At 48.8% G+C, this 27,868-nt stretch overlaps 1 protein-coding gene across 9 annotated transcripts in view; it reads right to left on the reverse strand.

Annotated features, from left to right (window-relative positions):
* rasal2 (RAS protein activator like 2) overlaps window positions 1-27,297 on the reverse strand; it is a 50,837-nt gene extending 23,540 nt beyond the window's left edge. For 2 of the 9 annotated variants that reach the window (XM_056596046.1, XM_056596045.1), the window contains exons 1-3: window positions 19,080-20,428; window positions 10,669-10,793; window positions 10,157-10,280 (exon numbers count right to left, since the gene is read on the reverse strand). In XM_056596046.1, coding sequence (XP_056452021.1) covers window positions 10,157-10,280; window positions 10,669-10,793; window positions 19,080-19,587 — 757 coding nt within the window. In that variant the 5' untranslated portion in view covers window positions 19,588-20,428. Of the gene's footprint in view, window positions 1-1,502; window positions 1,528-5,344; window positions 5,606-10,156; window positions 10,281-10,668; window positions 10,794-19,079; window positions 20,431-26,728 lie in introns of those variants that run through there. The other 7 variants (XM_056596050.1, XM_056596049.1, XM_056596054.1 and 4 more) reach the window with 5 other exon arrangements.
* Window positions 27,298-27,868: the final 571 nt, after the last annotated feature.

Here is a 27,868-nt window from a genome sequence, read left to right on the forward strand (position 1 = left end):
ACCCGAACATTCCTCCTCCTCCTCCTCCTCCGGTGGTGCCGGTACCGCCTGGACCCAATGTTTCAACTCCCCATGGGGGCGTGGTATCGCTGGGACCCAACGTTTCAACTCCCCATGGGGGCGTGGTATCGCTGGGACCCAACGTTTCAACTCCTCATGGGGGCGTGGTATCGCTGGGACCCAACGTTTCCACTCCCCCAGGGACGTGGTATCGCTGAGACGCTTCTACCATCTCAAGCCGGGCTCTTACACCTTTTCCTCCCGGGACCCCAAAGGATTTCCCCAAGGATTTTGTGGTTCAGGGGGCCCCAGCTACCACACTCGGTGAACCCTTGGGAGCACACCGGGTGGCCACCTCGTTAAGGTTCTGGGGTTGTCTAGCCTCGACCCATCCCCGACTTGTGTGCTCGAGGATTGATGTTTCTTTGGGAAACCTTCTAGTGTACGACGAGCGGTCGGGGAGCACTCTCCTACCGGAGACGCAGCGGGGCAGAAGCATGCAAGAGATTTACGGCAGAGTTCACGGCAGGACGATGGAGGAGCAGCCTCACGGAGAGATGGAGCCTCAGGTGGAGTTTGGGCTAAACACTGCATGCATCAGGATGCAGCAGACAGGACACAGAAGCTACGACCTCATGCACACAGTGCCACGTTTATCACCCCCAGAGAGAGAGCGAGAGAGAGAGAGAGAACAGAGAGAGAAACAGAGAGCAGACACAGAGACAGAAAGAGAGAGAGACAGAGAGAGGGCAGAGCAGGGAGCAGACAGAGAGATAAGGAGAGAGAGGGAGACAGAGAGAGAGAGGGCAGAGAGTAGACAGAGAGAGATACGGAAAGAGAAAGAGACAGAGAGAGAGGGAAGAGAGTAGACAGAGAGAGAGAGAGACAGAGGGCAGAGAGTAGACAGAGAGGGACTGAGAGAGCGAGAGCGAGAGAGAGAGAGAGACAGAGGGCAGAGAGCAGAGAGAGAGACTAACAGCAGAGAAACAACAGAGTGAGGGGGAGGGACCCTTATGGTCTGTCCCATACTGCCATGCCTGCATCCAGGACATGCTCACAGACTGCTCAGGCATGACTGGTTGACCACAGTTACAGTCAGGACACTGACAAATGACACGCGAGAGTGAGGGAGATATTTGTAGAGAATAGAGTGAGAGAAGGAGTGATGGGAGAAGATAGAGAGAGGTTGAGGAAGACAGAGGAGAGAGAGCGATACTACGAGTTGAAGATGGCAATGAGATAGAGCTACAGATGGAGGGTGAGAGAGAGAAGAGGGTGACTGAGTCATAGGGTGAGAGTGTGCTAGAGAGAGAGAGACAACAATTCAAAATGATGAGGGGGAGACATAAGAGAGACTAGCAGATGAGACAGAAAAAGACAGATATATAGACCAAGACAGAGAGAAGAGAAGAGAGACAGACAGAGAGAGAGAGAGACAAACAGAGACAGACAGAGAGCCACAGAGAGAGACAGAGAGACAGGCAGAGAAAGAGAGAGGGTACCTCGGTCACAGCTGTTCCCCATCATCTGAGGAGAGACGGACAGAGAGTGGTGCGTGATTGGCTAGTCCTAGTGTCCGGCACCAGTCAGGCAAGGGGACAGTCCTGCGTGTGAGGGGTCTCTGAGACCCCGACCGGCTTGTGTACCAGAGAATCCTGCTGCTGTGGTCCCCACATCCCGCCTCCACCTCCACCTCCTCCTGTATCACTCGCTCGCTGCTCTCTCTCCAACTCCCTCTCCCTCCTGCTCTCCATTCAGCAGTAATTCTAACCCTCCTGCTACCTCGCTCCTCGCTCTCCCTCGCTCCCCCGCTATCTCGCTTCCGCTGTCTCTCTCCCGCTATCTCTCTTCCTCTCTCTCTCGCTCTTTATCTCCCTCACTCTGCTGTTGGCTGAGGGGGCTTTACCGCATTTATTCAATCAATTACTGGAACAGTACTCTGTCCTGCTCCTCCTCTCTGCTCCTTCTCTCTCCTCCTCCTCCTCCTCTCTCTGGGTCCCTGACTGCAGAACTGTGCGTGCACTCGTTCTGTGGCTCTCCCTCGACCCGCCTCCTCCCTCTCTCTCCCTCTCTCTCCTTCTAGCTCTCTTTCTCCCTGTGTAGCTCTCCCCTTTTTCAGCGTCTCTCCTCCTGTGTGGCAATCTTTCTCTCTCACTTACTCCTGCTCCCTCCCCCTCTCTCTCTTCTCCCCTGCTGTCCCCTCTCTCTCTCTCTCTCCCCCTACCTTCCCCCCTCTTTCTCTCTCTCTGCAGCTGAGTTGCGGTGGACCTCAGTCGACCGACGCGCAGGACTAGCCAATGCTTACTGATGATAACTCCCTGTCCGGTTCTGATGCGGGACGCCCGGGGTATCCAGACCCAGCTACACTCTCTCTGCTGAAGATGGGGTGTGTGTGTGTGTGTGTGTGTGTGTGTGTGTGTGTGTGTGTGTGTGTGTGTGTGTGTGTGTGTGTGTGTGTGTGTGTGTGTGTGTGTGTGTGTGTGTGTGTGTGTGTGTGTGTGTGTGTGTGTGTGTGTGTTACAGTGCAGCATCAGGTAGCTAGTTTATCAGCTACTAGTTTGGCAGTGTAGTCCGGTCGTCCTCAGAATATTGCTGACGGATCACAATCTCTCCATCACTTAAGCCCCGCCTCACAAACCCCCAATGTCAAGCACCGTCAGCCCATCTCATTTGCTGGGGACCAGGGCAGTTCATTGGGAGAACCAATCAGAACACGGTGTGAGCGTGAGCCAACACTAAAGCCAAGTTTATTGGTGCCGTACTTGGGAACAAGTGATTGTACAGTACAATTAAATAGAAACTATTGGACGGAGCCAGTTGGGTGTTTATGTAAGGACCTGAGAGAGAACAGGCTTCTCCCTCGTTAAGATGTATTCATTAATTAGGCAGGTGGAACCACAGGAACAGATGCAGCTGGCCTCAGCAAAACAGAACAACCAGCCTCCACTACTAAGCCCCCCCATTAACAGGACTCACAACGTGCTGGGTGGGTAAGTATGTACCATGTATTAGTATGAACTATAATAATAGTCATTTTTGATTTAATATAATAGCATTCTGATAGTTATTTAGTAGATGCTTTTATGTGACTCACAGGAGAGAGGTATGGATACTGGTCATTAATGAGATGGTATGAGTAATGGCATCTTTCTCCAGGAGGCCTGCAGGACACATCAGAGATCCCCCCCTGTTCCTTTCAGCTGGAAGTTAACCTACTACAACACCCTCCGAGTCCTGACACCTGCATTTGTGTAACAAACCCTAAAACTAGACAGTTATTCCTTCATTAGTGGCCTGCTGGGCACCAAGACACAGATGGTGAAAATGATGAGCGAGGATGAGCTGAAAGGAGACCCCAACACCTCTAACACCTCTCCCCGCTGTGGTGCCATCAGAGTGAATCAGCTGGATCCACCCCTCATCAAGGGATCGCTCACACCCGTCTCACCACAGTTGAACTATCAGACTAAATGTTAAAGGATAAAACCAGCTGAGCGGAGCCGTGTCCAACTGACACAGTATTATCACCAATCTTCTAAAGGAGATTTCATAAAAGACATTAAATATGTCTTAATGTTTCTTTTTGTGTTTTGTGTCCGTCAATGTTTTGCTGTTCTTGTTATCGCAGTGAACTAGAACTGAAGTTCCCTCACAGCAAGTTTAATCAATTATTCATTCTCCATTTTCTTTATTTCTAACAACTCTGTTTTCCCACCTTGTGCAGGATACAGACAGAGCGGAGGATTCTGGGTAATTTAGTATTTTTTAACCAAGGAATCTGGGATTTAATAACACCGACAAGGCCACCCTCGTCACTACATTGTCCTCAGAAGACACCTTCAGCACCACACACACACACACACACACACACACACACACACACACACACACACACACACACACACACACACACACACACACACACACACACACACACACACACACACACACACACACACACACACCCCAAACTGTAAGTCCCTGGTCATCACTGTAACCATATACGTGCCCAACCCTCATGCAACTGTGGTTGAACTCACTCCTTTGTTCGGGTGTGCTGTTTATTTGTTAGTCAGGCATCCCATAATACTGTCTGGTTTGTATAAGAGCGCTGGTATCCGAGCGTGGGATTACCATGGGTGGATGCGTCTCTGTAGGAGTATGAATGGACGTGATGTCACAAGGCAGGAATGCATGGAATTTCAAGCTGGCCAATGGCAGAGCTCCACTGTAGGCACCTGTCATGCAGTGCTACAACCATCTGAAAAATGGAAGTCCAACGTGTAAACAATCCATATATCTATGGACGATCACAAGCCGGTTTAGGGGTTTGATTCCCTGGGAGGCTGCTGGAGCAAGGCATCGTCTGGGGTACCCGTTGTTCCAGCAAAGTGCAGTTACCTTTTCTAACTAGTGCAATCCAGGGACACAAGACACGGTCAAAGATAATCTACAAGTCCTTCAACTGAAGTTTAAATATTCAGTTAATAATAATATTGTTTATTATTCGTGTGTCAAAAGTAGGCCTACTTGTGAAGCTGTCCATCTAATGTTTAGTCAACTCACTGTAGACTAGGCGGGACCAGACATTTATATTTTGACGGACCCACCAACGATGCCTTGCGTTGTACTTCAATGAAACGATCATTGTCACAGCGCATTTATCAGCTGCTAAACGACGTATTGTGCTTGATTAAACATGCAGGCCCACGGTGGGCATTCGACCCAGTGTGTAGGTCGCCCAGTCCTGGTAGATGTGACAACAAGGACTTTATTGTTTGTACTGGAGCGACAGATGCAGGCCAGTCTAACTGCCGCGGTCCGAGCCCATTATTACGGCGCAGCCGACCGGAAGACATTCATCATCAATAGCAAACACTTACAGGCTAGTATTGACTGATATGAGATTCAAGACTATGCGGGATTATAGCCGCATACACACGGTCGGACCGTTTTGAAATTCTGGACGCGTTTAATGAAGAGTAGGCTCCAACCGGATCGGTGTGCACAAGTGCAGCGCGGTAGCCTGCCAGCCCCCTCAACATGGTGCTTGCGGATCAAATCACGGATACACGCTGGATATATAACCCCCCCCGCCCCCCCACCCCCCGTCTGATCCTATTATCGTAGTGCGCAACACGTCGCAAAATACACTTTTAAAAGCCGCAAATATCAGCGCGATTACGCAACGAGCGCGCTAACCGCAGCAGGTTGTTCCTGGAAAACCAGAAAAGTTTCCGGTTGTTCTTTGCAACCTGCAGCCCCCAGAGATCCACCGCAGGCACACTGTGGATGTCGGTTCTCACGTATGTACCCACTTCAACAATAAAAGGGAGTTACTTACCCCAGAAATCCATTTTCTAAAAAGAAAAAAACACCTCGTTCACATGCCTGTTTTAACCCCAACCACAACTACTCTCTCTGCGTCCGCCAGAGACCTTAGCCGTAAAACCCCTGTCAAGTCAAGACACACAGGAATGCAGAAGAGCCAGCGCCAAGACGTCCTAAGCTAGCCCTCTCTCCCTCCCCGCGTCTCTGTGCGCGCGCGCGCGCGTGGTGTGTGTGTGTGTGTGTGTGTCTTTCTCCTGAGCTGACAACAATGGACGCCTTTTCATCCCAAGACACCGCGGAGGAGGACAGATAAGACCTCTATTTCAGCTCGTTGGTGTGGACTAGAACAACAATAACCCAGCTCTCCAAAGGACCCGTCTGAGCTCCCAACCACTAATTTAAGTCTTTATTTAAACATTTTAAAAAAAGTAAGCCTTCAACTCAGAAGAACCAAACTAAAGACACCAACGATGAATCTCGGTTATGGAATATTTCACAGGTAATGACCGGTCTCGCTGTAGCATCGTAATTACACGCCGTTCTGTGCAATTATATTCTATCACAACAATGGACTGAAATGACACGTCTCTCGCCTCTGTAGGCTAAGAACGAGTCAGTTGGTCGTTTCTCGGTGGACATTCCAGAAAGAGTTTGCTTTAGAAAGACCTGCTGCCCGATTAACATAGAAATAAGACGGGGGGTGCGGGTGGGAGTGACGGGGTCAAGGCTGAATGAATGGGCTGCCTGGTTACAGTCAGGGTATCTGCAGGTTTCAGCAAGTCAAATTTAAGACTTTTTAAGACCTTTTTAATACCACCTTGAATGAAATTTAAGACCTTAAACCTGCGATGGTAGGGGGGATCCCGCTGTATTACAACCCAACCATAGCATGTGTGTCACTCAATGAGACTCATTCAAGTTTACTTTCTGTCTGTTTATTGAACATAAAGTGATACTCCAGGGCTCCAGACTAACTTTTTCCTTGGGTGCACTGGTGCGCCTACATTTTTAATTTGGGTGCACCAGCACGTATTTATGGTGCACCCAAGTTGTAAGTTGTTGAGAGGGGGGTGACAGCGTCTGGGCCCCCGGGCAGCTGCACCGGTTGCACCGTCGATATTTACGCCACTGATTAATAATATTTTCACCATTAAATAAATGCCTTCAGTAAGACCTGGGGGGTATACCACGAACCTCGTTGAACATACCCAGGCTTTCTTGGGAAAACCTGGCTCGACAGAGTCGCAACTCGCAATCACAGTTAAATGTTACCACGACGCTCACTTTAGATTCAATTAGTTGACCCAGGTTATCCGCTTTAGGTTCAATCATGGACATAATAAGGGTTCAATGCGCGTTTACATAAAAGGGGCGTTTCTCGCGTCATTTGACTCACCCTTATGCAAAATAAATCGCGCAAGAGCGGTGTATTTCATCCAAGGCGAGCAATGTATTATTATGAACTCCTACGAGGAATTCAAAGTTCAAATCACAGCCAAGGGGAACACGGTTGCCCATAATATGGCTAGGGTGGCGCGCTGGCAAAAATAGCCGACCGTGTTAATTCGTAAGAGAAAAAGATTCTGCATATTGTCTAAAAAATATTATGTATCATCATCCCTTTTACCCCCATATATGTGGGGCCCCATGAATTGCGAGCCCAAGTACCGGGAATGCACTCGATCTCCGACCCAATATCGGACGTGCACGTCAAGTTGCTTGCTTTTAGTGGCGTGGTTCAACGTCTCAAATATCAAAACAAAATCAGCCTTGTTGACGCTGCAGATTAGCTCGTTTCGGATGAAAGGCGCTGGTCCGAAGCGAGTTATATACGCCGTTTTGTCCCTTCCAGCAGTAAAGGTGCTCGCGATTTGAGAGTCAGGGAACATCAAACCGAAGAGATCTCCTATCCCCTCATTCGAGTTGTAGGACTGGTGCTTGACCACTGTGTTTAGAATCCACAACACCTCCGCTTTCAGTGTTGGTGTCGCACCAAATGCTACCCTCAGGTCAGTGCTAGCAGCGCGGACCGTCTGCGGCGGTGGCGCCGGGGCAGAGATGCAAAACGTAGAAATGGCTGGGGTCTGAGTGTGGCTCCTGGCAGAGGTTTTATGTTTTTGGCTCTGCATATGGCTGACGACAGCCTTAATCCCCATGGTGCCGAGCTTGAATGTAGGCTACTTTTGTACGGAATGCATCTGGCCTGTTCTGGGTTGGCAACGGACGCTAGACAACCTCGGAAACGGACGTCTTCCAGCCAACTGACGTTGAACTTGCATTTACCCACTGTTGCAGACTAGCTAGCAAGCGCGCAGACATCCGTTTATATATGCAGCTAGCAAGAAAGTAGCCTCTCGTACATCTCCTTCCCGAAAAGTCCCGCGAGAAAAAAAAAAATTAAATAACCCTGCCCCGACAAATTTAAGACCTCCGAGTTATAAATTTAAGACCAGCATATGACATTTTTGACGAATTTAAGACTTTTTAAGGCCTTAAATTTAGAAAAATGAATTTAAGACTTTTTAAGACTTTTAAGACCTCCGCGGACACCCTGACAGTTGTCACACACACACACACACACACACACACACACACACACACACACACACACACACACACACACACACACACACACACACACACACACACACACACACACACACACACACACACACACACACACACCGTTTGGGGTTAAGATGTTGACGTTTGAAGGTAGTCACTTGAACTGAACTTTTCCTTCTTACTTTACTCCCCCTACCCCGGGCCTCCAGGGAAAATCCATATCTCCCCCCTCTGGTGCCGGGGGGGTCATCCCAGGGCCCCCTCACCCTCGTGGGCACACATACTAGCTTTGTCCTGGGTTGACCTGCTGCAATGCTCCCACTCGCCACAGACTAGCTAGCCAACGGCCTGGGACCCAGCCCCCCGCAAACCACCACTAAGTACAGCCTCTGTCTCCCAGTGATTCAGCACTCAGTCCCTGTGTCTCCAAGCAGATGCCCCTCTATACTGTCCCAGGCTAGGTACACAGGTGCTTTTAAAGTGCGAGAGAGAGAGAGAGAGAGAGAGAGAGAGAGAGAGAGACAGAGACAGAGACAGAGACAGAGACAGAGACAGAGACAGAGACAGAGAGATCTCTGTTCTAGTTTCAGGAGATTAGCTGCGAGAGAAAGAGGGATGAACTTATTTTACATTTGTCAAATAACCGGTGAGAAAAACTCTTACTGCTCCTTGTCTGTGCTGTTGTTCTTCTTGGCATGTTCTTATTCGTCTCGCTCTGGGGACAGCGGTTAACTGGTGTACAGCTCATAGGAAGTAAAGACCGGGGACTGTGAACCGGTCCCCTGACCCATGACTATTGCTGCACCATTTAGTGAAAAAGTCCTATTGCGATTATTGTGGACAATATTGCGATTTGCGATTGCGATATAATAAACAAATGGTGTCATGAGTCTGCTTGCTTGGTTATCAAGGAAAATGCACACAGATTACTGATCATTTTAAAATGATTATGTATCAACTCAAACATACAAACTTAAACTAGCATAAAAAATACAAAAACTAAAAAATGTGTACAGTACCGTTTTCAAAATAACAATATTTTACAAAATGAAATCAATTAATTCAAAAGAAAGGCATTTCTAAAGTGCAAACTTGTTAGGTTTTCTCAATAGTACAACTAGATAAAATAAATAGAATAAATACGTTTTTTTTCATTAAATCACAGCCTTTTGCGGTTATACAATCGCAGAGGCTGATATCACGATTGCGATTCGATTAAGAGGCAGCACTACCCATGACCATGGGCCCCATATAAATGGAGGGCCCCATATAAATGGAGGGCCCCATATAGATGGAGGGCCCCAGATAGATGGAGGGCCCCAGATAGATGGAGGGCCCCAGATAGATGGAGGGCCCAGATAGAGAGGAGGGCCCAGATAGAGAAGAGGGCCCCAGATAGAGAAGAGGGCCCCAGATAGAGAAGAGGGCCCCAGATAGAGTGGAGGGGCCCAGATAGAGAGCTAGGGCCCCATCAAGGGCCCTAGCAGAGGGAAACAGAGGTGTGCTGACTGAGTTTGTACAGTGACCTCATCCATGATGCTTCCTCAGCAGTAATCCAGTAATCCAGCCGATTTAGTAAAACTGCGAGCATGGCGGGTTTCAGGGTGTGGTTGGAATGTTTGCGCTCAGGACTGCTTCCTAATTCTCTTCGTATCAAAACATATGCGTGTGGAAGGTACACTAATAAAGAGCGATCGCTAAATGGAGCTGGGACTTATGTCTGTGATTTAAAAACCTGAGTCAACGTTTGTGACCGGTCAGTGGAAATGCTCCATCACTGGGCGTGTTGCTTGGTAAAACTACTTGTTCAACTTACAGTATCCAGTTTCTCTCAGCACAGAACAGCAAGCAAGACACACACAGCCAGCAGAAGAGAGGGTCAACAAAGGGACATTTTACAGTAACATTTGACCATTTAGAACATTCATCCAAATTCGGTGAATTCAGATGCAAGCCATTATGGAGCAGAAGGTTAGAAGGTTTCAGGGCATCTAGCTCAAGCTAGACTGCGGATATTGGGAATCAAATCAAGTACCTTTTGGCTACAAGTCGAACACCATAGCCACTACTATCCAATTTAAATCCAAACTAAGTAATGTTAATTTCCAATTTGTCATTTAAAATGATCATTTCTTATAAACGATTTATAGAGTAGAGCTTGCTGATACGGCAGCTGAACAGGTCTCTCATTAAAGATAAACATGGAGTTATTATCATTCAGCAGCTGTAGGACTGTCGGGGCTGGTGGCAGCAGTCTTACCTGGCATTGGGGCGCCCTCTGGCGGCTGATCGGGGAACTGCCCATCAGACGGAACACTGACTGTCCTCCGCAGACTCCTGCTCCTCGTGGAGTCGGTAGGGCTCTGCAGCCCATCGGATTGGCCCTGGAGGAAATCAATATTTCAAGTATTAAATAATCAACAATATAAGATCTATTAAATATACATCGTATAGTTATTTTCATGTATTAAATATACTCATTATGCCATAATAAATATACAACAATATGTAATATATACTCTATATATTATATATTAAGTATCCATCAATAAGTCATATTAAATATACATCAATATGTCACATATTAAATATACTCATATCATATATCAAATATACATCAATATATCATAAATTATGTGAACATCAATATGTCATATGTCACAGAGACAGAGGGGTGAGCGAGAGAGAAGGAGAGCAAAGAGAAGGACAGAGAGAGACGTCTCTGTAGACTGTCTCTCGTATTAACTATGAGCGACAGAGGCTGTGCGTTACCTGGGTCTTGTTGAGCAGCAGCAGGTGTGTGTCTGTGAGGATGCAGTACTTTCTCTCCCAGGCGCCGGGCTCTGATACGGACGGCTGACCGCAGGACAACCGGTAGGCGACGGGCCCCTTCACATCTACACACACGAAGAAGAACACAGTGGTCAATATCCAAGAGTGATAGAGTATTTGGAATGTGCACAAGATGAAGACTATTATTGCCAGTCAGGAAACTCTTCAACAAATTTCCCAAGAAACGAACAGCAAGCTAGAGGGTCAGAGGTCAAAGGTCAAACACAGACCGGTCATGCGAGAATCTACGGCCGACTAGATCTACCCATAATGCATCACCCCACACTGGAAGCTTAGTTTGACCTAGAACCAACTGAAGCCACCTGTGTGAGCCCCACTGGGGCTCAGAACCCAGCATGCCCATTCGGAATGCCAAAACCAACAGCTACAGCTAACTACCCAAAGGCCTTGAACGATATCTTTTGGAAGGTCTTGGTTGTGTTCTGGTGCTGTGTTCAGTCACAAACACTCATGCAGCCTTCTCGACCAGACCGATCCGGGTACAGCCTCGGCCCGTGTGTAAAGGACAGGGACCGGGCCAGCATGAGATTCACCCAACAGATACTGAGGATAAGATCAGAACTCAGAACCGTTGGCAGGACAGGACAGAACTCACAAGACCCAGCCACAAAGAACCTTCCAGAATGAGATTGATTATTCTCAGAATGAGAGTTATTATTCTCAGAATGAGAGATATTATTCTCAGAATGAGAGGAATTATTCTCAGAATGAGAGTGATAGAATGAGGATGATTATACTCTGAATGATTATTCTGCGTGGTCTCCTATATCCCAAGACCAGAGGGTGCTCACTTTGATGTGAATCAGCCGTCTGCATCTAAAACCCAGGATCACAAGATCCTCAGGAGTTGGCCTGCCTGCCCGACACGCCACATTGCCATCAAGGTCTGGCGTTTACCAACAACAGATCGCAGTACACGCTGTCCACCTGCAGAGGCCAGTGTGGTGCCTGCTCACCCCGAACGCGTACTTCTGTACTGGCTGTCTTGAGTGATGCAGAGACCAGAGGGCGATGGTCTTGGTTGGAGGTCACAGACCTTTCGTCAAGAAGCTGCTATAGCAGGAAGTGACATGGATGTTAAATATAGTTGTTGTTTTTTTACTTAATAAGATAAGAAAACATTCCGATAGGGTGAAAGTGGGTACCACTAGAGAAATACAGCACAGTAGTATACATTTAAATAAAGATAAGAGAAAATCTAAATTAGGAAAATAAAACGACAAAAGAAAAACCGCAGAACATACAGTAGGTTAGGAATGCAGACAGACAGTCGCAGTGAAACAGGCAGACAGGCTGGTCGGACACATACTGCTGACTGGATGCTCTATGTTGCTGATGATGGCGGTGGTGAGATGGGCCGAACCGTCCTAGGGTGACCTGCTGCGCTGAGTGTCACCATGGCGACAGCGGAATGTTCCATCATTTATTAATACCTCGTGGAGAGGCTTTGAAGTCTCAGCCCCACGTCAATGGAAACGTGAGTGAGTGAGTGAGTGGGTGATTGGGTAAGTGAGTGAGATGCCTTCTGTTTCGAATCGAACGGTAAGCAGTCAAGTTTAAAGCCAGGCAGGATGGTAGCCGGTGTGATGTGGATATGTAATAATGACATCTGACAACACTCACACAACCTCAGACCTCAGAGTGCACTGGCACCCCCCCCCCCCCCCCCGACACAGACACACCCATACATACATTGTTGTTACCCATAGACACACAAATGCACATTGTATACAAACACATCCCGGTCCAGTGTGAATCTAATTAGCTTATATCTCCCATATCAAACCAGCAGCCAGTACCCTTCCATGAACCACGATAACGCCCTGGTTCTCCCCAACAGTTGAAGCCTGGGTAGAGACGCAGGCAGCTGGCCTATATTCACTCTGTGTGTGTATGTGTGTGTGCGTTAGTGTGTGGGGGTAAGGGTGTGCACGTGTATGCGTGTGTGTGGGTATGCACGTGCGTGTGTGGCCTGCATGTGTCTGTGCTGTGCATTTGACGAGAGCGGCCTATTTCTGTCCGCATAGTAAATCACCCGAGTGGTCCTGTAAGACACACATGCACGCACGCACACACAAACCCACACACACCAACCCACACACACAGTCACACCACACACACCTGCTTTCATTCCGAAGGGACGAGCCAGCAGGACAGCTGACAGCCTGCAGCGCACATTTCTCACACCCCCTCCAGCGGCAGAGTGCGGGCCAGAGAATGCAAGTGTTCGCTCGCACAGTAAAGACGACAAGCGCTCCAAACGCCCAAACCAAGCGGCTTCGCCAGAGGCTGTAGTTTTGACCGAGCGACAGTAAAAAACCGTCTGCTGTCGCTCAGGCGGTTTAGCCGTAAAGAAGCGGGGAGTGTAAACGCGAGTCCGTGGACGAGTTGCTATAAATCTCGCTTGTCTGATCGCATCAGGGCACCGATGGTGTGGGAAATGTTTCGGTTTAGGGTTTAGGGTTCGGGTGTGGTTCCCAGGATGGGGCCTCGGACTGGTTCCTGACGAAGGACCTCAGGAGGGCTTTGGACAGGGAATGGTGCCAGGCCCATCCCACCAGTCCTAGGGTCCGGTAGGGGCCTGGGTGACTTCAGAACAATAGAAGTGTGTAATGGTGGGGCTACATTTGCTTTAGATTTTGTGGGATTACGAAAATGTAAGACCTTAAAATGGAGTTGCGGGACAAAAAACGGTTCAGAACCCTCGGCCTAGCCATGACAACATCCTACCCCCGAAATGTCCTCTTTCTTCTCTGTTCAGGGGACCAAACAGTGACTCCTGAGTGAACTAGTGACTTTTTAATTTGTTATTGTTTCTTATTTCCCCTTCTCGTATTCAACCAGTTCCTATTCCACACACCAGGCAGTAACTCAGTGGTTTATAGAAACATACAACGTAATCTCTTCCTCTCAAACACACGAACGCAAGCAGAGCTCTGCGTTACCAGTGGCAACGCTGATGTCCCACCTGACCTTGGTGAGCATTGGAAACACAAGGATCCACAGTCCTTCCGGCCGCGGATTCCAACCCAGGTCTCATTTGTTCACGATAGACTCTGAATGCCACTTGTCATATTCCACTCGAAACCATGGCAACCTATTCTCCCATCCTTCGATCGGAACCCACCAGAACCGGCACTGGAAAAGGCCAATGATTTAACACAAAACACGACAGTTTGAACACAGGATTGTCAGAACATTCTCCATCTGTCTGTACAGAAAATAATGTGATTCAGAATATCACCTAATGATGCCGGGGAAGTTGTTTCCATTGAAATGTATGGGGTTTTATTTCAGTGTAGTCAGAATTTTTGTGGATTCATAAATCTTATATACGTATAGTTACAAACTGACTACATTTACAATTCTTTCGAGTTAAATGAATACAATACAAATGATCTGCACAAAATTATATATAATAGAGAAAAATTGATGAAATGTAAAAGTACAGTAATGCAGTCAGGGCAGTGATTTTTGGTTCAAGGTTCTGGTGATCTTGGTCTAAATGCAGTGTGTGTGTGTGTGTGTGTGTGTGTGTGTGTGTGTGTGTGTGTGTGTGTGTGTGTGTGTGTGTGTGTGTGTGTGTGTGCGCGCGCGCTTGTGTTTGTCTGGTTACCAACAGTGCCCAGTGTAAGCCGGAGCTGGAGCCCTGTGAGAGGTCGGAGGTCATGGGTTATTAATAGCGTGGTGACTGGGGGTTCTGGGCGGAGGCTGCTGCTGGTGTGGAGCTGTACAGGAACTGGGAAGAGCTGGGATGAGTTCTACTGACCCAGCTGTGGGCCTGATTCCTGGTGGGAGGGGCCAGGTAGGAGTGGGAGGAGCCAGGTGTGAGCGGGAGGAGCAAGAGTGAGAGGAGCCTGTGTTCATTAAAAATAACAAGATTGGGAAAGCATTGTTTTTTGGGTATTTTTTCTAGGTTTAATATAACTTTAAACCAACAAGCGTTGTTGGAAAAGGTAAAGAATTTGAGCAACACTAATGCTAGAAATATCAGCTATTCCCACTATTAGCTGATGAATGACTGGATGTAAATCAGGATTAATGATGCACCATCCAGCTGGTGACCTGGTGGTGAGCAGCACAGGTGCAGACTCACAGGAACCTGACGACACTGGAAACCCCCACAGGTGAGGTCATCAGCGCTGCCTCTAATTGGTTATAAATCCCTAGGGGGCGGGGTGGGCAGGTTAAGATCACACCTGCCTCCCACTGATCCATTCCCCTCTACAAGCACACATAACCTCGTATCCATGACAACCGGGAAACACAACAATCCCTCATCAGCTTTATCAAGACGATCCCAGCCAGCAGGTGCTCACTCACTCAGTGTGCGTGTCAATTTTGGAAGGGGGGGGGGGGGGGGGGGGGGGGGGGGGGGGGGGGGGAAGAGAGAGAGAGAGAGAGAGAGAGAGAGAGAGAGAGAGAGAGAGAGAGAGAGAGAGAGAGAGAGAGAGAGAGAGAGAGAGAGAGAGAGAGAGAGAGAGAGAGAGAGAGAGAGAGAGAGGAGAGAGAGAGAGAGAGAGAGAGAGAGAGAGAGAGAGAGAGAGAGAGAGAGAGAGGAGAGAGAGAGAGAGAGAGAGAGAGAGAGAGAGAGAGAGAGAGAGAGAGACCCAGATCAAACGGCATTGTGTGATAAGTAAGTCGTATCTTAAAGGGGAAAAAGCAACGCTGATGTCATCAGAAGTTCCCCATGGCCTTGGGCAGGGGAAGTTATTGGTTAACCAGGACGGATCATTAAGCCCCAAGTCTGCTCAACCTCTCACACCAAAGCCAGGTCGAGCCCTGTGTCGTCTGTAGAGGGTAAATACCACCAAAAAGGACTTCTATGTTGCGGCCAAGTCAAACACGTTGAGGTTTAACCCATCCCAACCATCATGTCAACCCTCAAACAAAGACAGCTCACAATGATACCAAAGTATAAAGGTTATGGTGTGATTCCAACGTTTCATTATACAGACGAGAAGAGAGAAATATGACAGAACCAACAAAGCCGACAAAAAAAAGTCAAACAATCGCCTTTTTCTTTGAAGGAACTTAACAAAAAGGAATGAGGAAGGACTGAACTAACCCACGCTCTGGGGCTAGACCTGCCCTCCTCCTGGGCTGCAGTCCTTCGTATCATGGGCTCGACATTGTACTCAATGTTACTGAAGCCTTAATGATGGAATTCATTTTCAAGCAGTACATCACTGCGACCGGCTCAAGTTGTTGTTTAACGTTCTCAAGGATTAAATGTAAATGTTGACTCAGAACACAGGGGTCTAAATAGACCGGAACCCATTCCTCCATGAGTTGGATATTTGGCACCACCATTCTGGCAGCCGACCATGACTCCGGGCCAGCAACGGCTGTTGGTCTGCCAGGCTGGGCTGGTCCCCGGCCAGAACCGTTAGTCCACCCGGGACCGTCTGGTGGGGGGGTGGGGGTCAGAGGACCAGCGCTGGCCCGGGGCCCAGCGAGGCGGAGTTAAGCTTTGTGAGGTAAATGACCAAGTGCTCCCAGACTGTGAGGTCATGGGCTTGTTCTTTCACTCTCTGGCCGGGGTCATTTGCATACAAAAGAGGCCTAGGTTAGCTCCTCCCCTCCCTCCCCCGCAACAGTTCCTGTTGTGTGTGGTTGTGGTTATCGGGTCAGCATCGAGGTCTTGCTGAAAGAACAGGTTGGTAGCACGACGCTCGGAGAGTACACAAAAACACACACACACAGACACACACACGCAAGTTAAGCGATAATTAAAAGCCTGGTCTGTTTACAAAGATGGTAGAATGAGTGTGGGGAGCAAAGCGGTATTTAGCCAGCTGAAGGTGTGCGTATCCAGGAAGCTCTGTTTACAGAGAGAAGTGAAACGTGTCCTCAAACGTGTCCTTAGTTACCCAGCATGCAATGTGTGGGGCGAGGGAGAGAGGTAGAGTGATTGGGAGGTAGAGAGAGACGGAGAGAGAGGGAGAGAGAGAGAGACAGAGAGTCTAACAATCAGTCCTCATAAACCACCAACTTCTCACTGTTGTCATGAGGTGCAGGATACACACACACACACACACACACAGTTAAAACTTAAATATACATATAAAAATGCCCAAGCACGCAGTAAACGCAGCTAAAGCTAAAATCACTGTAAATACGCACACTCAGCAACACACAGTAAAACTGAAAATACTAAATTAAGCACGCACACGTAATCACATAATTACACAGAAAATTACACTGACACACACACACAGTTTCACACACACTAAATCAAAACACACACAACCAACCCAACCTAACAATGAACACATCCAGTGAACAAACACCACCCCTCCCTCTGTCTCACCTAAGGGTCCGGGCTCGAGGTTCTGATGAAACCCCACTCTTAGAACCCATAGCTGGAGATCTAATCAGTCCCTCCAGGATTTCGCGGGCCTTTTTTGAGATTGTTGCGCCCTAAAATGCCTGATGTTGCGTGAGCTTTTCCTGAAGTTATTACTGAAAGAACATTAATTAAAAGAACAAAAACACTGAGGAATGGTCCTATGAATAATTGATTCTTGATTCTTTCCGCGCTGGCAATTGACTTGGATGCCACAGCCTGTGTCACAGTGATCTTCTTCGTCGTCTGACGTCCTGCCTGCAGTTCTGCAGTTCTGTTTCGCGGTGGCAAAATGCTTATCAATTGAAGATTTTCGCTTATGTTCCACCACAATGTTGCATACAGTGCAAAATAACTTCCCCCCACTTTCATGTAGAATACCAGGATAGTGTTTTTCGCGATCTTTCGCAGTTACTTTGGTCAGCAAGTGGGAAACGTTGGACGCGCACATGCTGCATGAATGCTTGAATCGCATGAACGTAAAGACGGGAAGCAAGGCGGAAGGTAGTTTGTCGACGTCAGGTCAAGATGCCACTGATTGGTCAAATTTGCGGTGGTTGGTTAAAATTGCGACACCGCCCTGAATTTGCGATGATTGGTTGAAGGGGCAAATCGCAACATCACGAAATCCTGGAGGGTCTGTCTAATCAAACAGTCCCCCGTGTGTGCACACACACACACACACACACATGACTCACATGCACACACCTCACGAGCATACATGTCATACAAACCCCTCACACACACACACAACTCACGTGCACATGTGTCACCCGCACACCTCATGTGCACAGATCTCACACACCTCATGTGCATACTCCTCACATGCACATGCGTGTCACATGCACACCTCAATCTCACACACCTCACATTCACATGCATCAGGTGCACACACCTTACATTCACATGCCTCACGCACACACACCTCAAACACAAACACATCACGCGCACACCTCACGTGTCGGCACACAGGCATTACAAGGCGCACGCAGGTGTCACGCCACGGCCGTGTGCGGGCAGCTCCCTAGCCTGCCGTGCAGCGACTGAGAGGTAAAGGATTACAAGGATCACTTCCTCTTCCCGCTAATAGATCATCACCATGGATACGACTCACAGAACTCTCTCTATCTCCGCCTAAAGCAGCACGCCATCCAATCCCAAGGAGGGGTGGGGACTGGGGGAGGGAAGCCTTGTCTTCTACGCCTAATGTATGCGTTCTAAGTTTCCCGCCTGGGATCAATTATGTATTGTCTTATCAATGCAGAACTCCCTACCTCTGGTCCCAAACGCCAGGGAAAGAGGGAGAGATAGGGAACGACAAGGAGTACCGGTACCACAGGTACTCCGGGGTTGGGTGCCTGTCTGCCTCCCAACCGTTGAGCTGCCCGCTGTCTAGCCTGGATCCAAACCAGGATAGACACCCTAGGACGCTGTCTTTTTGATCTGCCCGAGTGGAAAAAGACCAGTGCAGTTCACAGTTTGGTAGAAAAACAGCAACATTTCTACCACCTCATGAAAAGGTGGAGGCGGAGGAGACGCCAAGAGACCAGGAGCCAGTGTGCTGGAGTGACCTGAAGATGCTATTTACATAAAGAGGAAGTCTGAGTCCAAAGCAGAGACGGAGTGTCTGGTCCGTGCATCAGCTTTGAGAAAAGGACCTCATCATCAATGGCATATCAGGTAGCATTCGCAGAATGTAATGTGTGCTTCCTAACAGGGCTTAATTCTTCTGCAAACAAGCTTCCTGGATGCCTGCTGCTCGAGATTTTCATATTCCAGCACCTGGCTCCTATGTGTGCACCACAACTCAAGGTTGAATCCACCACAGGACAGTCAGACAAACGTCAGAAAGAATGGAGGAGAATACAGCAACTTCCCATTTAGAATCCGTTTTATGTTACAACCTGCAGTGGAACCATGGCTTGGGTACACGGCATGCTAAAGCCACACACACACAAACGCTAACAACAAGCTCTCCTACCAGAACCGCCCCTGTCCTCTTGAAGGTCCTCGGAGACACTGAGGAACCGACCGAACCGCTGCGACCACGACGACAGCCTTCTCCCGACCAGCGATAGGGTGCTCCTCCTCTCGGCTCCGTCCGAGTTCATCTTGTCCAGCGGGGGTCTACCTGGACCACTACCGCCTGGTTCTGACTGGGTCCTGAAGTAGGGGATGAGGCGGTGCAGGGAGCCCGCCCGGCTCCCTTCCCTCTGGGTCCTGGAGAACACAGGCGGGCTGGGCCGTCGATCCATGGGAGAACCCCCAAACCTCCCGGAGGTCGATTCCTGGACTTCTCCGGACATCATCGTACGACGACCAGTCCTCCGTCGGAACCAGACCGGCCGGCTGGGTTCTGGTCGGGCCGGTTGGGGAAACCTGGACCAGAGATGCTTCTGCTGGTGGTGCCAGCGGTACGAGCTTTTGACACCTCCTCCCTGGTCGTGACCTCCACCGGTCTCTGGGACCACGGTCAATGGAGCACTCATGACTACTAGGCTCGCGAGGACTTCCTGGTTTCAGCCGATGAGTCGTCTCCAACGTGACTGGTGAGGTGAGTCACTCGGGAGACGTCTGGAGCGCCGATCGTACGTCATTACCATCCAAACTCCCTGATAACCTGACCGATAACGTGAAGCTGGTGTTACGTCTTGAGCGGCGGGTTAGAGTTTGAGAGTTCCTCTAATTGGAGAAGTCTGAAACAAAGCCGTTGCTCAACTGGTGATGCTCTTCCTGGGAGGAAGTGGGGAGTCGAATGAGTGCACATGCTTCCTCTAGCGTTGTCCAATCAGCTTTCACCTGACGCTAGGCCGAGATACAGACTGCGGTTTCCCTTTATTGCGCAGACCAACATACTGCATGCTGCAAGTGAGTCTGTCTGATAACCGCTAAATCCGTTTAACAACAAACTTCAAGGCAATCTCGGTCAATATGGAAGCAAGAGCATTTATGCTAACCGTGAGAAAATGGGAAACAGGGCAAAACCCTTGCCAGTATCATGTTGACCGCTCAATGACTAAACATTCACTCAGAAAAACTGAATAGGGGCCTCTCATTCTTTGACCATTAATCCAAAGCACTCTCGGGGAACATTTCTGAGATTAATGTCATTAAGGAGCAGGCGGGGTTTGGGGTATTGTGCTCAAGGATGCCTACATGGACATCGTGGACATTGGGGCTCAAAGTGGAACCTCAAGGCTTTAGGCAGGGTGGACAAAACCGGTCCCTGGACTACCCCCATGGGCCCAATTCCAACTCTCAGATCAACTTGTCCTGGTTCCTGGGCCATTCACTCCGTGAGAACGAGGAGACCATGAATATTCATGAGGAGAAAAACATTCCAACACCCCCCCCAGCCCCTCCCCCGCAGACCTCGGTCCTCTGTTCCAATCAGGAGGAGGCATCCCACCGGGTGCAATGAAGGGTGCCTTTGCTTTTGTTACCGGGATGCAGTGTTGGACTCAGGGTGGGGGGGGGGGAGCCCAGGGCTCACCACAGAGGGCCGTAATCCAATTTATTCCCAGAATACGAGGACTTTAACTCAGTGGAATCTGAGTATTCAGAGTTGGATCAGGAAGGGAAAGGAAATGAAATCACTGCAGGGATTAAGGCTTCCTAGCAGCCTCTTCCTCTCTGGAGTAGACACATTAAAGGACTCTCAGGGGAAATATTCACGCTCTTAGTAGGAATACCATCATGGACACATCATTATTTATCAGACAAAGAAATTCGGATGAATAATTAAAACCAATACATCAAAACTGTTTATTATTTTACCAGTGAACAGAAGTAAAGCCAATACCAGCAAAACAAAAGTAAATGACTAACACTAAATGACTCAATCAACTTCATGATCAACTACAGAGCACAAGCCTGTAACATTGACTAGGCCTCCATGTTTAGTGTGAACTACGATTTATGAAGCTACGTCATGTCATCCCCCTCCTCAGCTGCTCAGCATGTGATGGGTCAGGCAGTGCATCACATATACAGTCTGAGGCCTGAACCGGCTTAACTTCCACTGAACCAGCACATCCAGGCCCGACCCACAAGCTGGGACGACCAGCAAGCTCCATCAGCCGTCTGCAGACGGTGTAGTCACCTGCCCGCAGCTTCACGAACACCAGAGAAAGAGCGAGAGGTCTGTGGCCAAAGAAAGAGAGACAGAGGGAGAGATATCGAGGTCTCCACTCAAAAGACTCATGTAGTATGGGTGTGCAGCTTTAGTGTGTGTGTAGAGCCTGAAGTACCCGATCTTGGTGGAATTTCACTATCAAATCATTCAGCAGAAACGTTAATCCAACATTTATAGTGGAAGTACAGATACTTGTCAAGGAGCCGGCAGGGCATGGGGTTTTCTACGGTAGACGGAGGACGTCGGGGATCGAACCCAGAACCATCCGGCCTGGAGTCCTAAAGCACTCGAGACCATCCGGCCTCGTTTGAGATCCACAGACCCCAGTGACCCCAGATGAGCGCCTTTATCTGACACATGTGTGAAGTGGTCTGACATGTGTGGAGTTATCTGGCCCGCAGACAGACCTGCTGGACAGGAAGAGAGAGGGGCCTGCCAAGAGCTTCCTGTTGACATCTGAAACCAGGAAGAGGGGAGGAAGTGTGGAGGGAGGAAGAGAGGGAGGATGCGAGGGAGGGAGGGCATAACTTAGCGACACTCTGCAGAAGGGCCGTGTGTTAGCTTACCTCGAGTAGCCAAAAGCCTAACCAGTTTGATTATTAATGACTCAACATTGACACAATATTGATTACGTCACAGTACAACCAGGCATTTGATTGTATACCGAGAGCGGCCCGGTATATGTATTCCTAAATCCTGTATGCACTGGGAACCGCCCAGTAAAATTATACACTTAAAAATAAACAGCCGCTGTTTCATACTGGGAATTGCCCTGTGAAATGAGAGCTTTCAAATCGATTCAACCCGGGACATTTATCGATAAACAAGGCTTTTTGGAGTGTGGCACCGACCACGTAGGTGATGGAAAGTGGTCTGTCTTCAGTAAAACCACGTTCCTCGTACCACGGCCCTCGTCTTTTGATTAGTATAAAAACACCCCTGTCACACTAATGGCACCTTTGGCTAAAATTGGAACAAGGAGTCAAGTCCAACTCAGGTTACGTCTGGTCCACACGTCCCTCCCTCTCTCTCTCCCTCTCTCTCTCCCTCCCTCTCCCGCTGTCTCTCTCTCTGCAGACTAGCCGTCTGGCTGGAGGCGAGAAGAGACGGACGAGAGAGGCTCTCACTTCCGAGGCCCGGTGACTAACTGCATTTGCATTGAGCTGGACCAGGATGAATCGCGGAGGGCAACACACAGGACGCTCTGTTGTCTCGCCCCCCCCCAATCGACACTGTGGCGCAGGAGAACCCTGGTGAAAAGGAACACGCCGTCAAAGGAGAACTTGTGCAAACTTGTGAAAAACTCCAACACTATGGGGCTTGTCGTGAGCGCGAGGACACGCAAAGAGACGGGGCTCATGATCGGTCAGGTGCTCATCCAGTAAACACGTCTTTACTGATGCCGGGTTCCTCTCTGGGCAGAGAGAGATGGTGGGGGGGGGGAAGTGCATTATGTAGCACTATGAACAGTAGCATTAACAACGTCAGCCTATAGATAGATAGACGGTATAGGCGAGGGCTAGCGCTAGTGGCTAAGGATGAATCTGCCTTCTTTTAGCCCTGAATAAAATATAAAGTTAGCACCGGCTATCACCTGGTTTAATTGTCTTGTGTTCAGGTTGGCTAGGGCCTTGTCACGCTATAGGTCTTCTTATAGCACTAGCTAGTTCCTGGTCAGGGGATTTGGTCTTGTTGCATCGTTGACTGGTATGTCTGGTATAAATAACGGGAAAGAAGAAGATTCTCTCAGGAGGACCACCCTGTCTCTCCGTGGAGGACGGCAGTGCGACAGACTCCATTAGCGCCCCGCAACACCACGGTAACAGTAGCTAGCTTCTCCCCGGAGCTAGCCTAGCAGCGCTAGCCCAAACACTTGAATCCTGAGGAGTCGCAGAGGAAGTCCATATAGAGACGTCCGTGTTTGGGAATAACTCTTGTGAGTCATGTATGACATCTGTGACCGTCCTTTGGTCATCAGACCCCTTCCTCGACCTTTCACCCCTGGGATGAGTGTGATCTGGAATCTGATTGGTTGACGGAATTACTTCTCACACTGCTTCCCTATGGATCAGGGCGTCATGTCCCGCCAACTCTCTCACCAGGGAGCGGAGCCTGCTTTGGTTTCTGACTAAATACATTCTTATGCCGTTCCTCACACCATGTCTGCTGCCGGTAGGGCTGCTAGATTATGGGAAAATTCATAATCACGATTATTCAAACGATTAATTTTGAGTTTGAAAAACATGATGTATTCATTCAGCATGTCTCTCCCAAAAAACACTTTGTAACTGAGAACTTTGAAATTTCACATTAAAAAATACACAAAATGTTGAAATAGAAAATGTTCAAATCTAAAGTAATGTACAGATATGTATCCAGCTGTTCTGCACTTTCTATAAAACATTTAATGCATACAAATAAAATAGATGATATTAGTTTTGTGATCATTTCACGCTAAAATCGAAAATTCGGTTAATTGTTCCACATTCCGAACAGGTCCGATTTTATCCCATCGCTTAAAATATGCATGGACCTTGTTCCCAGCTCCACTGTGTCCATTCAGAATGACCTTCTCACGACAACCAATCAGAACAACACATAGTGTCGACCCATAGTGTCCAATCACAACAGAGCCTTCTATTCCAATCAGAGTAGAGTTCCACTAGGAGACTTACAGTAGAAAGCATCATTGATTCTACTGTTTGCACCACAACAGCACCCCCACCTCACTAAAAATAACCTCAGGCCATAGAATAACATCTGTGTGTGAGTCTTCTAAACCATGATGTCCCCCCCCCACCAGCGCCTGAGTCACACTGAGCACGGCGTGGAACTACCGACCACAGGGGGACCATGTGACCCTGGCGGCCGGCTTGCTGTGGTTTTTCCACTGGTCTGGTCCTGAAATAGACGCCGGCTTATTTTAGACCAGTGGGGTCGTGGTGGTGCTGGTGGGCAGGGAGAGTAGGCCCGTTTCAGCAGGGGGGATATCCTGTCCTGATTAGAGCATGGGGGGGGGGGGGGGGGGAGAGAGACAGAGAGAGCGAGACCGGACACCAGGAGAGGAACGCTCCACTTCCTGTCCACCACAGCGGTTCTATTGTCCTGAGGACGACAAACGGCGACACACATGGCACGGAGAGAGAGAGAGTAGAGAGAGATGAGGGAGAGAGATCAAGAGAGGGACTGGGGAGAGAGGGAAGGAGAGATCAAGAGAGGGACTGGAGAGAGAGGGAAGGAGAGATCAAGAGAGGGACTGGAGAGAGAGGGAAGGAGAGATCAAGAGGGTGACGGGGGAAAGTGCCTGGGCGATTAGGAGATAGGGCTGGGCGATTTGGACTAAAAATCAAATCTCCGATTTTTTCAAACCAAACCCGATTATCAATTTTAATCAATCTTTTTCTATAAGTGAGAAATACATATAGATTTTTACGTTTTGATTTTATTTGAAAAAATAACAATTATTAACAAATGAATAACACATCTCCCACTCTGCTACGAGCCTCAGTTTAAGACGGACTATTGAGCTTTCAAGAGTCTAGTAGGTGAAGCTACGGTAAAAGCTTCCTTATCGTTGAATAAATAATCTAATTTTACTGCTTGTCATTGTAAATGTACGTTTCCCATGCCAATAAAACTTTGAATTGAATTGGGAGCTACATGCGCCACACACAACACAAAGAAACTAGTCAGCAACACACTTCTTACATCCCACTAGAGCAAGTGTCACAGGACGATCAGAACAGAACCAGAATCGCAGACCCAGTATCAGAACCAAACCAAGATCACAGCAGAACCACTTTTATACAAACAATGTCACTTTTACGGCGCCCCCTTATTAAACAATGTCAGTTTTACTACGCCCCCTTATTAATTATTTCTGAACATCCGTTGACCAGATGACATATACAGACAAATGCTTTTCTGTGTGTCTGTTAGGGTATTCCTGCCCAACGTGCTGACCACCTGATCCCGCACATGGCGGATCTGATGAGGCCCCGCCCCTTCTGGTGACGGGCATCTTCAGCAGAGTTCAGACTCCTGCTTGTTCCCCTCTCTGTTATCCTTTAGTTGACCTGCTGGGGGACACACTTCTCCCCACCACCTCCATCACTCTAAAGACTCCACCTACCTTCCCTCAACAACCTTCAAACCACTATAGCAACCACCTTTCTCATCTGCCTTCACCTCTCTCTCCACCACTTCTTAGCTAAAACCTCCATCACAGTCTAACATCTTCACCCCTCTTTCAACAGCCTCAATCTACCAATAAACTCCACCACTCTCTCTCCTCCACCACTCTCTCTCCTCCATCAACTCTCTCTCTCTCTCTCTCTCTCTCTCTCTCTCTCTCTCTCTCTCTCTCTCTCTCTCTCTCTCTCTCTCTCTCTCTCTCTCTCTCTCTCTCTCTCTCTCTCTCTCTCTCTCTCTCTCTCTCTCTCTCTCTCTCCCCATCTATCTATCAGACTCTCCTTCACCACTCTCTTCTCCATGCACCCACTCTCTTTAATTTATCACACTCTCTCCATCTACTAATTTTCTCCTCACCCAACACACTCCCTCTCCTCCAAGAACTCCCTCCCTCTCCTCCATATCTTTCCCTCCTCCACCTACTCTCTCTTACCTCCATCATCTCTCTACAAATCTTAATGAACATCCATGGGGAAAGATCCACTAAGTGACTTTTCGTCGCTTGCTATTCGTTAGTCACAGCCGGCGCACGTGGACTATACAACTCACACGTGAAGCCATCATGCAGAACTAGTGAATAAATGCTGACAGATATACACACATACATGTAGGGCGCGACCGTAAACGTAAAGCGATCATCCCTCTCCATCCACCCCCACCGGATGGTGACCCTGCCTGTCCAGGAATCTGGGCGCGAGCGGCGGTGGTGAGATCATTCAGAAAAACGGTCCGCTTACATCACGGTGTAGTATCGACCGCCCGGTCATACAGAGACACGAGTGAGTGAGGGAGGGGAGATGTGAGGGCTCACATCCTCACCACCAGCCTGCCTGAGCAATACCGGCTAGGAGTCGACACAGACACACACACTAACAGAGAACAAACCCACCATGTGTTTTTAACACAGAGTAACCTTGTCAGACTCTCTTAGTTCCAGGGACGCCGGGACAAACAAACGATCGCATTGTTATTAAATAAGATTCGCCTGAAAGGAAAGCAGCGGATCTGAAGCTGTGTGAAACTGGTTTAACAAGACAGAGCCAAGGGGACACTTTCGGGGGAAATTCCGTTAGGAGACCAACAGTTTATACTTTTCTCCCTTTAACTTTCTAAACCATCTTGTGAGTGAGTGAGTGTGTGTGTGAGAAGGAAAGGCTGTGTGATGTTGGTTTATTCCTTCAACTTGTTTTCCAGGTGGCAAGTCAGCCGTCATAGCTTCCTTCACCTGGCCAGTGGCTCCCTAAAGACCTCCGTAATTCGCCATCCCAATGAATTTCCGTTAAACGAGAGTATCTCCGCCTTACCGTAAACCCGGAGCCAGCCCTGTTGCTGGCACACCGTGTCCTCCAGGATCCGTTCCACCAGTGGGTCCACGGAACTTAGTCCCCCGTGAACAGAGTCCACGTCGCCCGCCGCCGAGTCGGTCTCCATACTTCAAAACCCACCCCCTTAGTCCAGTGAGTCACAGGAGAACCGGGAAGAGGACAGGACCTACCGGGCAATGGGCTATTTGAGCCACTTTACGATGAGTTAGGGTTAAATGGCAGCGTTCTTCTCCGTCCTGGTGAGAGTTTCTCCTGTTGGTCCGGCTCCGGTGTACCCAGCTAGCCGTTAGCTCAGAGCGGACTGGCGGACTCGCCGACTCCGGGTCATTGTTCACGTTTATCAGTTAACCTTTAGTCCCGAACCAGGGGTCGACCACAGAACCGGGACCGCCGCCTGACTCAACGTCCACAAGTGCCCTTCGTTTAAATTCCGACAGCGGTGTCCAGATTGTGGGGCGTCATGTCAGCGAGCACTGTTGATGTTGACTCGGTGCTCCACGGTGGACCGTCTACTCCTCTCTCCCACGCCGTGCCCTGCTCCGGGGGGCGCGCCCTGCTCCGGGGACGCGCATCCTGGTGGGGGTGGGGTTGGCTGACTGTGTGTGTGTGTGTGTGTGTGTGTGTGTGTGTGTGTGTGTGTGTGTGTGTGTGTGTGTGTGTGTGTGTGCGTGTGCGTGTGCGTGTGTGTGTGCGTGTGCGTGTGTGTGTGCGTGTGTGTGTGCGTGTGTGTTACAGTGCATATTTTTTTGGTTTTCAGATTCTGAATACCAACCAGTCTCTCTCGTCACTGCTGCTAGAAGCTTTTAAACAAGTGGTGTAACGTTATTTAAGTTACTTTAATTAACTTTAAAGTGAATTATCACCCAATTAACATTTGCATTGCAATCATCAACGAGGCATCTAGCCTAGGACTAAGGTCAAATAACATGGGATGTGGTGTGTAGTTTTGGTAGGCCTACCTTTAAAACGTGTTGTTCATGTTTCATTCTTACATTCTCCCGTTCCACATTAGAGACTTGCTACTGAATGAATGAACGCTAGCTACTCGTGATGTGAACTGAAACTGTTTATTCTTGCTCTCAGTCTGCCAACTCCTCCAATAGTTATGTTTCTTCCAAG

The sequence above is a fragment of the Gadus chalcogrammus genome, chromosome 8 (genome assembly GCF_026213295.1).
Source record: "Gadus chalcogrammus isolate NIFS_2021 chromosome 8, NIFS_Gcha_1.0, whole genome shotgun sequence".
Classification (NCBI taxonomy): Eukaryota; Metazoa; Chordata; class Actinopteri; order Gadiformes; family Gadidae; genus Gadus; species Gadus chalcogrammus.